Source organism: Natator depressus, chromosome 26, assembly GCF_965152275.1.
Source record: "Natator depressus isolate rNatDep1 chromosome 26, rNatDep2.hap1, whole genome shotgun sequence".
Lineage (NCBI taxonomy): Eukaryota > Metazoa > Chordata > Testudines > Cheloniidae > Natator > Natator depressus.
This window is the reverse complement of record NC_134259.1, coordinates 6,056,821-6,071,145: the sequence shown is the minus strand read 5'-3', so window position 1 is coordinate 6,071,145 and position 14,325 is coordinate 6,056,821. Positions and strand designations below refer to the sequence as shown.

The 14,325-nt window shown below is 45.7% G+C and overlaps 1 protein-coding gene across 1 annotated transcript in view; it reads left to right on the top strand.

The window, feature by feature from the left end:
- BIN3 (bridging integrator 3) overlaps positions 1-14,325 on the top strand; it is a 55,838-nt gene that overhangs the window by 19,998 nt on the left and 21,515 nt on the right. Inside the window, exons 3-6 of the mRNA XM_074940257.1 lie at positions 6,340-6,380; positions 6,954-7,015; positions 10,843-10,979; positions 11,992-12,032. Coding sequence (XP_074796358.1) covers positions 6,340-6,380; positions 6,954-7,015; positions 10,843-10,979; positions 11,992-12,032 — 281 coding nt within the window. The remainder of the gene's footprint in view (positions 1-6,339; positions 6,381-6,953; positions 7,016-10,842; positions 10,980-11,991; positions 12,033-14,325) is intronic.

Here is a 14,325-nt window from a genome sequence, read left to right as displayed (position 1 = left end):
CAGGAAGTGGGAAGGTGTGGCATCTCCAGGGCTCCATCCAGAGCTCATCAAAAGGGAAGCGGTTATGGAGAGGCTCTCCCACTCACAAGATTGTACCACAAAAAAAAAAAAAAAAAAAGTCAGTTGTCAGAATTTAGCAGTTGGCTCCCACCAGAGCATGCTAGTTCCAACATGGGGAGAGAGACAGAATCATTCTGACATGGCAGGCTTCGCTCACCAAAGCTTTTGTGATTAAAAGGCTCTAGTACGAGTAGAAGCACTGGAAACTGGGCGGCAGTAGGAATTAGTCACGACTCCTTGTGCCCACTCGCTGTTGATCCTTTGAAGAAGGGCAAAGTGTCAGCCACAGTTTAGCTCTTCAGGTAGAAGGAAACCCCTGTAGGAAATACCAGCTGGTGAACTGAAGTGATCTCCTGCCCCCTCAGGCATGGTACTACTTTGTTTCCACCTAAACCTGGGCAAATCCAATTCCAGACGGAATAATCTCCCCTCCCTCCCCTTCCCCTGAAAAGAGCGTCTGGCACTGAGCTCGTACAGAGGCGAGGAGATTGGGTGGGAGGATCTAATATACAGAGAGGACCTGCTGTCAGGGGAACGATAGAGGACATAATAACGCAGCCCAATTAAACTAATGCCCAGCGATAGGACTTAAACCTGTTAGAATTATATCTGTGTGCAGAATGTTTATTGTTTAAATCCACTACGCAGTGGAAGCCTCTTATTGTGGAGACAGTCCCCTCCACCCCCAGGACAAGTTCACTCTAAGCACAAGGTTACACTGTTCAAGCTGCAGTGCGGCCCCAGCTAACGGAAGTTCGTCTGTGTCACCCTGGGGTTGTACCAGGCTCTTCAGTGGGGACTGGGTCATCTGAGTTGGAAGGTGGCTGAAAAGAATGGCTGCTTGTGCCTCTCCACAGTGAGCACAGCCTCCCATCACTGCCAGGCAAAGCAAGGGAAGCCAGTCAGCTCATTTTCTCTCTTGGAAGAGGGGGATCCAGAGCATAGCCTCCCCCAGTAACCTTGGGCGAGTTGGTCAGGGGTTCCCCCGCCCTCAGTCTGCTCAGTTTCGGGGTGTATCCTTCCCCCACTGCGGTGCTGGTTGACCTTGAGGGAGTTGGCTGGGCAGGATTGAGTGTGTGTGTTCCAGAGCTCACAAACCTGGGTTGCAGACTTCGGAGTCTGCTCGACCCTGCTCCCTTGTTTAGCCACAGATTTTGGTGTCCCCTGAGACCTTTGGGATAACTGAGCTTCATTATAACAAGAATTCCATCACAGCAAGTTTGCCATATTTAGTTTCCACTGTGCATGACTAACCTTTTAAATCTCTAATACGGGAGTAACAGCATTGGTGGGATGAAATTAACGGGCCTGGTGAATTAGGTGACTGCGTCTATTACACTCTCCCTTCCACCCCCTCTCATTAAAGCTGCGGTGGGGTGAATCCCCGCCCTCTATTCTGAAGCTGCATGTGATGCTCTTTGGGGAATGGCATATGAGCAGCATTGATTTTGTGCACTGCTTATCCACCCATAGCCTTACTTAGAAGATGGGTAGGTGTGGCTTGCTGGTTTGCGAAGTCCACAAAATCCCAGTCATGGGTGTACAGGCTCGTATTCCGGCTTCACTTCATTTCACGATTATTTTGGCTCAAGGTACTCGACTGTCAGACACAAAGGGGTTATTGTGTCTTGTGCTAATTGTTCTGCTGCACCCAATTTATGCACACAACTTGCATTGTCTAGGTGGGATCTTTGTTGTGTTTGATGGGATGGCACATACCCAGCAGAAGTTTGTGGTTATAATAACATTTTTGGCTTAACTACACAGGTTTTTCTCTTCCCTCTTGTTGCCAAATCCCATTAAGGGAGTCTGAGTCCAATGGAATGACGCCATGTGGAAATCAAATAGCACCCTTCCTCCAGGAGAGTAAGAAGGCTCTTCACAGTACTGCCTTTCCATCCTCTTGTGGTGCTCATCGGTCTTGCATCATTTCCTCTCTACCACATTGCTGATTACGACCCCCCCTTTGAGTTACAAAGATTCTATCATGGCTGGAAAGCCCAAAGTTTGACCCCTTCTTGGATCTGTTACAAAGTCAATGTAATTCACTGGGGAGTTTTAAAGAGCACTTCAGTTAAAAGTCCGAGGTCTGCACTCGGGAGCAATCTTACAATAACTAACCAATGTTCATGGAGCAAAAAGCATTTCATTAAGGAAAACAGATTTTGGTTTCAAGCTTCCAGAAGTGAGTGAGGTGGATTGGAGGGAGGAATTATTTGACTGTGGAAACTTACCTAGCTGGTTTCATTTCTTCAGAGTACCTCTAGTACTCGTTATTTTTAATTTGTTAACTCTATGAGTAGCTTTTTGCTTTACATGTCAGATGCCTGTGGCCACTAAGTTTCCAGGCTGGTGAAATCTAAGTGAGAGCTGAAACGAGGGTGACCAGATACCAAGTGTGAAAAATCAGGACGCGGTGGGGGGGGGGGGGGGTAATAGGTCCCTATATAAGAAAAAGCCCCGAATATCGGGACTGTCCCTATACAATCGGGACATTTGGTCACCCGAGCCGAAACTGCTGGGTACTATGCATAACGTGCTTGGTGTTCCGTTCCCTTGCAGCCCACTGCATTTGTCTCTTTCAGCCACCTGTTGCATCTTTACCTACCCCCGGAGTGTGAGCATTCTGGGGCAGGGGACTTATTTGTGTCGCGTGATGGTCCATGAGCCTCGACTGGAGTCTCTGGGTGCTACTGTAATAGAAATAATAATTAATAGTAGCTAGCAGAGGCACATGGGTGTGCAGAATGCAGTGACTGGTAGCCAACTGTTACTGTGGGGGTGAAGCAAGAATAAGGCTTGGGCAGCTGTCTCTATAAATGTCACTGGGGATGTGAGTAGGGAGGGGTGTTTGATGTGCTGCCTTGTGAAGAAGAGGATTCAGTCCCTGATATGCAGAGTGCACACAAGACGACTAGGCAGGGAACCCAAGAAAGATAGGACAGGATGAGAGTTTGAGGGACACGTGTACTCCACATAGAAAAGTAACTTCTGTGTGAGAGTTGTGGCCTCCCTCATATCAAATAGACTGAGAGATACCTTTGTTTCACCCCGAGGCACTGCAGGTAGAGGGGAGAATTGAAGGGGTAAATCAGCAAATGTCAGGAACTGCTCTGCATCTTTACATTCCGTTTCATCCCGAGCCACCCCACCCCTTGCAACTAAGCCTAGGAAGAACTGATAGCTGACCAAACGAAAGGGAAATTCTTCTGAATAGTATATCCGCAATGGGATGGAGCTTCATGCTGAGAACAGGGGGAATAATACCATCAGCCGTCAAAGGATTCAAGCCTGAGTCATGCCGGCGCCCTTTGGTTTGCAACCAGGACAGTTCACATAAACATATAAATAGAATGCAATAGTCTGGGGTTATTTTTACAGCCGGAACAACCATAGAAATATAGGGTGATTTTACTATGTGCTGGTTACCTGACCTGAAGCCACCAGCTGTCGTGGATTTTTGCAGAGCTGTGAACCAGGCATTGGCTATGCAAGCTGCCCCCTCATTGATCCACCCTGTCCTGGAGGGACCAATTTTAGCAGTGAGAAGGGGAGATCAGTCTCTGTGGAGCTTTTCGGTCTACAGAGACAGCCAGCGTGGGTGCCGGCAGTAGTGGTCTCTGTTGGTCTGGACACGTGTCCCCTTGGAATTTGACTGAAGCTCACCAAACTCACTACCCACCAAACAGCCATCAGATTGCAGTGACTCAGTCACTACTGACTTTGGGTGGATTTGAACCTGCAAACTAAGAAGATATTTAAGAAAGAGGGATTGCAAAAAATGAGGGTGACATTTACACCTGTAGGTCTCCACTTTAAAACGTTGGCCTTAGAGCAATTGGAATTGAAAACCAAGGGGGAATTTTATTAACTGTTGTTGTTTCTTTAGCTATATTTTGCTGCTGTGAGTCTCAGTCTCGAATGCCTGGAGCAGCATGGAGTGCATTTTAAAAAAAATACTCTGGTTCATTCTAGTCTTGGCTGAGCGCAACACTTTGCTGCTTGTTTAATAGCGTGGCAGCTTAACCACAAAAAAGAACCCAGTTTTGATCCCATGACAACAAAAGTACATGTTTACTCTTGGCTGGTCAGTTGAAATCCATGTGCTTTATTTGGTTGATAAGATGTGGAACGAATGTGGAAAGTATGTGTTAAAACAGTCCACCTGGAATGAGAGCACCGTGGAGTATCGTATCTCATCGGAGGTTTTCTGTCAGGCAGCAGGTTGAAATAGGAAGTAATTGATGTCATATTCGGAGAATACGTCTCTGCTTGGGTGATTTTTTTTTTTTTTTTTACTTGTATACTCTTTGGGGCAGTTACTCTATCTTCATCTCTTTGGAAAGTGCCCAGCACACTGAGAATGTTACTGTAATTAAAATAATAAAATTGTTTTCTCGTCACCCCATGATTTGGTGGATTTCTTTGTAATAGGATCATGTATTAGAATCTGGGGGGGCATGGAGACCCAGTGATATCTTGAGGTTTAGAAAGGGGCCTTTGGTTACGTGAGCTGATGGAGACAGAGGGTATGGTGCAGAGAATGTATAGTTTCATAGGAAGTGATCAGAAAAGAAGTGCTAAAATACAAAATTTCCAATCCTTTGGGACAACCACAGTAGTTAATCTAAGAACTCAGCTGTAGCAGCCAGTAGCCACTGCCGCTCCTTCAGTTGTGCAGTCTCTCGTGGAGCTTGAACTGCTTCAAACCCAGTTTCAGGTCTAAGGCTTGGAGCAGTCCGGATTCTGTGGTGGATTAGAACCTATGGATTAGAATGGGAGTTGGGAGGAGTGCTGGGGCACATCGCAGAGGCAAATCAGAAGGGGAAAGGAGGAGGAAGCCCAGAATACCTGTTACTGAAGTCTGAAGAACCAATATTAGTGACCTAGAAATCCAAAACAGTTGCATGCAGAGAAGATAGATACTTAATAATTTGCAAAGGGGAGTGTGGAGCCCTTTAAATTTGATGTCGGAAGAGAGAGAGGCATGCCCCCAATCCCATTCTCCATTACCATGGGTGAACGTGTGCACACAGTGTTTCTGGACCCCCGAGCAGAAAGATTTCTCATATGACATGTTCCTCTTCTGAAACACTGAGCAGGGCTGTGTAAAGCGGATGCATGTGTGTTCATGTGTCTTTATACCTGCTCGGCTGCCACCTTTGTGTGCTTTTGGAACGGCTCCATTTATTTTGTCAGTTTCCAGTTCATGTGCCATGGCATGTCCTCAGAATGAACTGACATAGCGGGTGGCAATGCTCTAAAATGGTGTGGTCTGTCTAGTAACAGAAACCCCGGGTGTTGCTTCTACTTTTGGGAGAAGCTAAAGCACCCACTTACTTGGGTCCATTGGGTATTTCTTGAAGACAAATTTCACTACACAGAATACACTACACTCATATCACCACCTTTCGACAGTTCCCCTGGTGCCTTAGAATGAAACTCAGAACTTTAGAATGTTGCTGGTGTAGGAAGACTCATGATGTTTCCTGATCTGAAATCCCAGTGATCGGTTTGCAACTAAATGAGGAGGAACCACCGAAAATCAAAAGTTTTGTTTTGTTGTTTAATACTCCAAATACTTTCAAGGTTTTAGGCCTCAGATCTTATTTGGATCTTATGTAGTTTACAAGCGAAACAAGCTCTGTATTTAGATTGTAATATCAGCAGGGCAGGAACCTTGGGTAAAATTTTCAAAAGCATCCAGGTGATTTAGAAGTCCAGTGAGACTTAGCCCATGACTATGCTACGGGCACTACAGTGGCACACTGCAGCTGTGCTACTGAAGCACTGTATTTTAGATGCTTCCTACATCAATGGAAAGGGTTTTTCCATGTATATAAATAACCCACTTTCCCGAGCGGCAGCAGCTGGGTTGACAGCAGAATTCTGTTGACCTAGCCATGTCTACACCCGGGACTAGATCTGCTTAACAACGGCTCTCAACGGTGTGAATTTTTACCACCCATGAGTGATGTAACTAGGTTGATCTAAATTTTAAGTACCGACTAGGTCTTAGGGCTCCTAAGTGCCTACATCTCTTTTAAAAATGGGGCTTAGGTGCTTTTGAAAATGTTACCTGTTGTCCTCATGTTTGTTTTCTAAAGTGCCTAGCATGCTGTTGACACTATGTAAATAGCAATAGCTTGACATGTATCTGTTGATACTTGCAGATCAAGTTCGTACTTTCCGCTGGGAGGACAGGGGGTTGGGTGGATTTTTTTGAACTGTGCTCTAATGCGTTTGAGCTGACGTGGTTTCTCTTTCTCGTTCCCCCAGGTGGAGAAAGACTTTGAAAGGGAATATGGGAAACTTCAGCAGTAAGTGTTAACCAGTTTGGAGATGACCATGGATCTGCTTTTCACACAACTCAGTCTCGTTGCATCTTTCCTTGTGTTGCTTGCCTAATGCTCTGTTAGCAGCTTGTTGTTCTCCCGCTTAGTGCATTGTAATTTCAAGGTGGTTTAGATCGGTGTTTCTCAGTCAGTGGGTCGCAACCCGTAGGGGGACCATGAAAGGCAAGCAGGGGGGTCATGAGGTATTGACAGTTTTATTACAATTCTAAAGCAAAGAAAATAAAATTTCCAGAATGTCTTCAAGGAGTCCAAAACCATCCAAGTTTGTAAGATCTAATGTTGAAGTTGTTGTAACTGTTATATTGTATGGACCTATATCTGATACGTTTTTACTCTTACTTTTATAGTTAACATAAGGGTCATCTGGAGATGTGGGAGGTCACTTGAAATTAGTTATACGATTAAACAGCATTATACATAATAGAAACGTGTCCAGTTGCCTTTTAACTACCAGCTGGCCTGTTGGCATAGTTCTCATGTATATGTTTGTTTATTTTTTAAAGACTCAGAAGTTAGTCTTACTCTTTCCTATTTCAGGCTGGAAGATCAGACCAAGAAACTGCAGAAGGACATGAAGAAGAGCACAGATGCAGATGTGGGTATGTAAGAATGTGGTTCATAGATTGGGAATCAGGGCATTGAAAGAGTAAGTGACTTTCTCAGGGTCCCAGGAAGCCTGTGACAGAGCTGGAGACTCAACCCAGGTCGCTTGTGTTCCAGTTCAGTCCCTTAACTACAAGACAGTCCTCTTGGGGGCTCCTAAATATTAATTACCCAGAGTCATATTGTGAGTCCATTGGCTGAGCCAAGAATAGAACCTCATTCTCCTGAACCCTAGCTTGCTGTGTGGCCTTGGCCAAGTCTCTTCGCTTCTCTGTGGCTCAGTTTCTGCCTTTGAAAATTTGGGATAATTCTTATTTGTATTAGGGTAGCGCCTGAAGGGCCCAGCTGAGAACGAGGTCCCCTTGGGTTGGTCACTGTATCCTCACTTAGCGAGAGACATTGTAAAGCACTGTGTAAGTGCTAAGTGTTTGTATTTCGTTAACTTTGCCAACTTAATGGCTCACCTGTAAGAGTAACCCTGCAAGTTCTGCCTTATAGTTGGCTTGGTTTGGCTGCAGTGGGCTACGTAGGAAGCAATAAACAAGTAGTCTCTTCATGTCACTGCCCCAGCTGTTTGCTTCTGCAAGTTCAGAGAGTGACATCTGCTGTGCAGGTGTGCGTCCCTCCTGCACATGGGGTCCTGCCTACTCACTTAGCAGTTTCTCCAATAGGAACCCAATCTGACCGCATCACACAATACAGGGTTTTAACAAACATGGGTAAGATGAAAAGACTAGACAATCTGAAGGAAGAGACACTGGGGGAAGTGGAGATTAGTGATTTCCAGTTACTGAAGCGAGCTGAGCAGCCTTCTGGAACATGCAGAAAAGAGCTGTTTTAAACAGAGATGGCTTTTTTGCAGCACAGAGTTTGGAGCAGTCTCTATTTTTATTGGCCCACTGGGCGCTGGAGCCAAGGCAAATTACATGAATAGGCAGGTGAGGGCTGGTCCAATCTCCACAAGCACCTCATGGTGACTTGATTTATGAAGAGAGAGGTATGCTGAAAAGAACCCACATTTTGCTGCCTGCCAGCAGGAGGGCAGGGGGATACATAGCTACATACACAGCACCGTCATAGACATGAACAACAAATGCTGCAAGAAAAAACTCCTTCCAAGGTGAAAGCTTCTCTCCCTGGGACATTGTTCATTATCAGGGCTCCTCTGGCAAGTTTTTCCTTGTAAAGGATTCCCCTCCCCTCCCTTTCAGTGGGTGTTTTTATATGGAGCATTTCAAGCCCCAGAGGAGCTGTGGGAGGACTCTCCTTTTCCGTTCTGCTTCATGGCAGAGTTGTAAATTAGCCCAGGCCCTGGCCAGATCCGGTATGAGCTGATTTCTCATTTAAAGGCATGAAATCCTGAATAAGGGGAGAATTTTAAACTGGGTGCCAGTGAATAGAGAGTGTCCCAGACCACAGAGGACGGAGGACAAATGCGTGAACCGGCATTCGGGACCTCTGGAGGCTTCCCTCGCCCTGCAATATCTGAGTAACAGAGAGATGAAGAGATAACTGTAGTTAGCTAATGTGTAGTTTCCATGTCCAGCAGAAGTCTGGCAGTGCATCAGCTCTGCTGCTATTCTTCCTCGTGTCTTATTTCTTCCATTGTTTCTGAGCGTCGAGGGGGTTGATCGTTCAGTCGGACTGTAAACATTCGCTAGCATGTTTGATCTAATCAGCCCTGGATCGAGCCTCCATGTTCTGCCAACAATAGATACACACTCTGAAATAAGCGGACGCTTTCTCAGATGCACAAGTTTTCCTGGGAGACTTGGATGCTGCCTTGCCAGCTTTAGCAGCATGGCTGGGAAAGGTGATCCAAACCTCAATAAGAATTATTTGCAACCCTTGCTGTGCTGTGGTTAAGGGTCACTCAGCATTTCCATCACTTGTTCCCTTAATTATAAAATGGTAGCTTTATCTTGCTTTGAATAACCAGCGATAGCCGAAGGTCACTTTTTCTAATATTAATAATACTCAGCACTTTATATTTGCAAAGTACTGTGCAAACATTTAACCAATTCCTCCTCCAAGCCTCCTCCTTCCCCCTGTTGTACAGATGGAGACACGGTGGCACAGAGAGGAGAGAAATGACTTACGCAAAGTCACACAGCAAAATCAATGGCAGAGTAGGGACTAGAACCCAGGAATCTTGATTCCCAGCCTCTGAGAATTTGTCTGACCATTGCCTGCCATCACTCACTATCCTAATTGTATTAAGTCCCAGCTGCCTGCATTTTGGGGGCACATAGTAATTTCTCTTCCCCCTAAAGAGTTCTACGGTTTTTAGCCCAGTCCTATTTTGGTACAAATTCTTCCTCAGATGTGGTCTCTCATGGGGTTTCTGTCCCATCTGCCTAAAGGTTTAAATGTTTAAACCCGTAATGTTTGAATATAGTCAGACACAGTAGCTTTGTTATTCCATAGTGAGTGTCTCACTCTGGACTGAGCTGAATTCTGAGCTTTCTGTATAATTGTGTATAACCTTTAAATCAGAGCATTTAATCTCTTGAAATTGTGATCTTAAGCCCCATTATTGAGGATGACTTTAATTCAGACATTAAAAGTTTGTACAGTGATAGTCTTGAAAAAGCTCCTCTGAGCTACTGTACAAAAGAGTCTGGCCTTCAGATCCTTAACTGAAATAACTTACAGCAACATTACTGGGAAAAGAGACAGAGATTTCTGGATAGCTACACTATTTTTACTTACATATTGACTCTTCCGTTTTATTCATCTTCCTACGTTATATTCCAGTTATTTTACTGTGAATGTCATTCAGCCTGTTGCCGTACAAACTCTTCATTGGTCTCGCATCTTATCCTTCTACAGTGGTGTGTGTGGGGAGGACCCACTGCAGGGTCTTTGTCCTGAATTTTCTTCGTTGAAAAATGAGGCCAGTTGATCGGATAGAAAAGAAGAGATGCTTGTAAATCTGAAAGAGAGCAAAAGGGGCTTGATTAAATGAAAGTTGCATCTGAGTTCAGTGGTGGTCCCGGGGGTCCCTTCTAGCCTTAAATTCTGTGACTCTCCAGTGGCCAAGTGGCCAGTTCACAACTGCCACAGCAGCTGGCCCTCTTGTTGGCAGTCTCAGCAGAGAGGTCTTTGCCTGTGGAGGGGTGTGCTGAGGACCCATTGCAAGGAAATGGTTCCCTCTGGAAGAAAACTCAGGCTCATTGGTGACAAGCTTGCACTACTACTGCTCACGCTGTACCTGTTTTGCAGGCGAATAAAGATCTTCCTTCTCCAACCCTGTCAGTCTGGCCCCTTTCCCCCAGCACTAAATCCACTTAAAGTACATATCTTTGTAAAGCTTTTTTGGAAGACTTAATGGACTGTGCTTTTTCTCATTGTGGAGGAGCTACAATGAGACAGAGCAATGCTTAATAGTCTGTTAAAAAAAGGCAGACGTATTAAAAAAAAAAGTCAAAAAAGCCATGTACATTACTTTTAAAAGAAAGTTATGCTTTTGTTAGTCTGGTATTATTTCTGGCAGCATCACATCTTGCATTTAAATGGTCCACACTTAAGCTGTATAAAAACTATTCTCTCAGTGTTTACATGAAAAAATCAGTACCTCTCTCTTTATCTTCTCTCTTAGCCTCCAACTTGTGTCCCTGGAAAGTTTAGGTGCCGAACTCACTGCCTTAGTGGCTGAAGATTTAGGTTTGTGTCCCAGACCGTATTTTGTAGAACTGCGATAATGAATTAATTCCAGCAAAGCTGGAGTATTTTGCAAGTGCCTGTCCTGTTATGCAACTCTGTGTCACTGACAGACCTTCTCTTCTTCTTTTGCATGCTCTTGGGTCTCATCGTACTGCAGCCATGTCGAAATCAGCCGTGAAAATCTCTTCAGACCTGTTGTCCAACCCGCTCTGTGAGCAAGACCCCAATTTCCTGGCGATGGTAACAGCCCTGGACACTGCCATGAAGAGAATGGACTCTTTCAACCAAGAGAAGGTGAGCGTGGGTTTTACTGAAGTGGGGAGGAGGCGGGGATGGGAACTTGTGCTCTCTGTGTGTGTGTCTGCTCCATATAGGTGAACTCTCCTCTACCCCTTCCATTTCTTCTCTCACCCTAGCAGGGCCCCCAGATTAATTTATCATATCCTGGGACACTTCAGATGAGAAGAGATACATGTGCCTCCACCTGGAGTCAATCAGGGCTAGTCCTTCAACCAGGGTCTCAAACACGCGGCAGCCCGTGGAGTTATTTGCTGCAGCCCACCAAGCTCCCCCGCCCCCTGCGAGTATTTCCTGGGGCCACCACGCTCCCCTTCCCCGCCGCCCCACCTCCCACCCAGCGCACCGCGTCCCTGCTCCTCTGCCTACCTCCAAGCGCTTCCCGCGGCCAAACAGCTGTTTGGCGGCATTTAGCGCTTTCCAGGAGGGAGGGGGGAGGAGCGGGGAGTTGTGCGCTCAGGGGAGGAGGTGGAGAAGAGGTGGGGCAGGGGTGGGGATTTGGGGAAGGGGTTGGAATTGGGGCAGGGAGGGGGCGGAGTTGGGGTGGGACTTTGGGGGAAGGGTGGGAAGAGGCGGGGCAGGGGCGGGGCCTCATGGAAGGGGTGGAGTGGGGGCAGCGGGAGGGGGGTCAGTGATGCAGCCCTCGGGCCAACGTACTCGTCCTCATGTGGCCCTCGTGGTCATTTGAGTTTGAGATCCCTGCCTTAAACTGACTAGAGAGAGTTCTACAGCGTAACATGAGGTGCTTTCTTTCATGCCCACTCAACTGTGGACCCAGACTGCTGCCCTCACAGCACGTCCCGTCTTTGCTGGTTTGGGAGCACAGGACCAGAGCACAGGAGGTTGTGGGGTGAGGATTTGATGAAGATGATGACGTTGTTGTTCATTTGTACTCTGGTAGCACCTCGAGGCCTGAGCCCTGGTGTGGAAGACGCTGCACAAATGTATAACTTAGTTCAGAGCGGCTTCTTCAACAACATTTGTTTGTCACTCTCTTTTCTTCCAATAGGTGAACCAGATCCAAAAGACGGTGATAGAGCCCTTGAAAAAGTGAGTAGAGCATTTTCCTATGCGCAGAATCAAGTGCTCTCAGTAGCCATGTCCCTGAGAGACGTGCATCATTTAAAGGGACAGTGTCAGGTTTAAAATCATAGTCCTTCCAAAATCAAATAATCTGTCACAGCCCCCATACAAGAAGGTATCATCCCTATTTTACAGTAAGAAAACTGAGGCACAGGGAGGTTAAATGATTTGACCAGGTCCAGGCTGTTAGCCTGTGGCACAGCTGGAAAAAGAGCCCAAATCTCTTTGTTCCTGATTTTGTACTTCAGTCTGCCAAATGCACTTAACTGTGTTTCACAGAACACCTGACGTTATGAAAAACTTGAAAGCACTTAAAACATCCAGCCTGTCTCCACCTATGCTGTCGGTTACTTGCTACATTTTTCTGGGCTTGAAGGAGGACCGCGGACAAGTCAGTGTCATTTGATTTCTAATCCATTTCAGTCTCTGGTCCTTAGGAAATTGCAATGCAGTCTAAAGAAGCATGCATCTGAAGAAGTGGGTATTCACCCACGAAAGTTTATGCGCCAATACGTCTGTTAGTCCGTAAGGTGCCACAGGACACTTTGCCGCTTTCACAGATCCAGACTGACACGGCTGCCCCTCGAATATAATACAGTCTAATGCATTGCTGCTGGTTTGGGGGCTGCAGATGCTAGAGGTGAACGTTTCCTTTGTAAATGTAAAAAGGGGAATTTTCAGAAATATTTTGTTCCTCTTAATTTTAGTGAAAGGCATTTTTTCAAAACGTAAATTTTGGGCCAGGTTTGACCCGCCAGTGTCCCTGAACTTTATTTGAAGGAGAAGCTAGGAAGTAAAGACCTTACAAATAAATACAGATGACATGATGTATCACAGACAGATAAAAGTCTTGAGGGAACTGAATCTGTGAAGCTCTGCAAAAGCATCCCATCGAGCCTTAGCCGGGCAGGTGGATTTCCATGGGGATTTTGGCATTGAGTCAGTGTTTGGTGCTCACCATGGAGGCAGAGGTCTAATAATGAATTCATTGGCATAGAAGCCACCCACTGACTTATTTTCTGTAGACAGTTTCCTTCACAGGGGGGGAAAGGATCCCATGAGGATCAGACCATGAGTCACCTGACCCTCTGCTGCCAGGGGTCGGGGTTGAATTTGGTGTGGTTTCTTTCCATGGGCTGTAGAGCTTACACAAAAAAGCTGGGCTCCCTAGGAGTTGTTTGCTTTTCTCAGGCCTGATCCTGTACCCACTAAAGTCAATGCCAGAATTTCCATTGGCTTCAGTCAGTCCAAGATGAGATGCTGAAAGCACTGGTCTGCAGTCACGTTTACTTGACATTTTGGTGCCTTTACACTGAGAATAGCACCTCCCCTGTTGCAGGATCATGGCATTCCCGCCACACTTTGCTAACGGCAAGAAGTTACCATGTGTCTTACAGTGTGTCATAACCCACTGATGCATCGTCTCTGTAGGGATCTTGTCATCCATGGAACTCTTAAATGTTCATTTCTGTGCAAGTCCCACCAGCGTTGGCAGGAGTTGTAAGTGAGACTATATCCCTAAAAGTTAAAAGGAGAATTTCATTTAGTGCAGCAAAATGTCTTCAGAAGTCCCTAGATTCTTTATTTTGTTACAAGAACAGAAAGAGAGAGAGAGAGAGAAAGGAAAATCATTTGACTTTAATAAGACAGTAAGTGATGCAAATTGCTGAATAACAATTTTAGTTTACATTTGACATCTGGGGTTTTGGTGGTGGTTGTTTTTTTGCTTGTTGTTGTTTAATCCCAAGTCTGAGGGTAAACCAACATATACTACTCAGTGCATAGGGTTGCCCTGGATTTTTATTGTGGGGGGACATGGTGACTTGAGTTTTGCTTTTGTGGTTTACACTATAACCAAATATCCTTGATTATTAAAAAAAACAAACCTTCTATGGTGGAATTGTGTTGCTTATTAGGTAGATAGTCCTCAGCATGAAAGATACAGCAACTTTGTGTTCTGGCATTCTATTAAAACCATCTCATTTAATTGTCAAGAAATAGATCTTAGCGTAAACTAGCCAGGTGGTTTCCATGGGACTGTCTTTTTTTTTTCTGTGCACAGCCCCCAGCACAGTGGGGTTCCGATCTGGGGCTGGGGCTCCTAGGTGCTCCAGTACTGCAAATCATAAATAATCATGTATGCACACAAGGAAGATCCCTTCCATCCCATCTTGGGTTCTGGTGTAGCCATCTTTCAGGCTAAGTAGATTCAGGCCAAGTCCTTATTTGGGTGCAAGAGGTCTAGAGAAATCCCAGAATC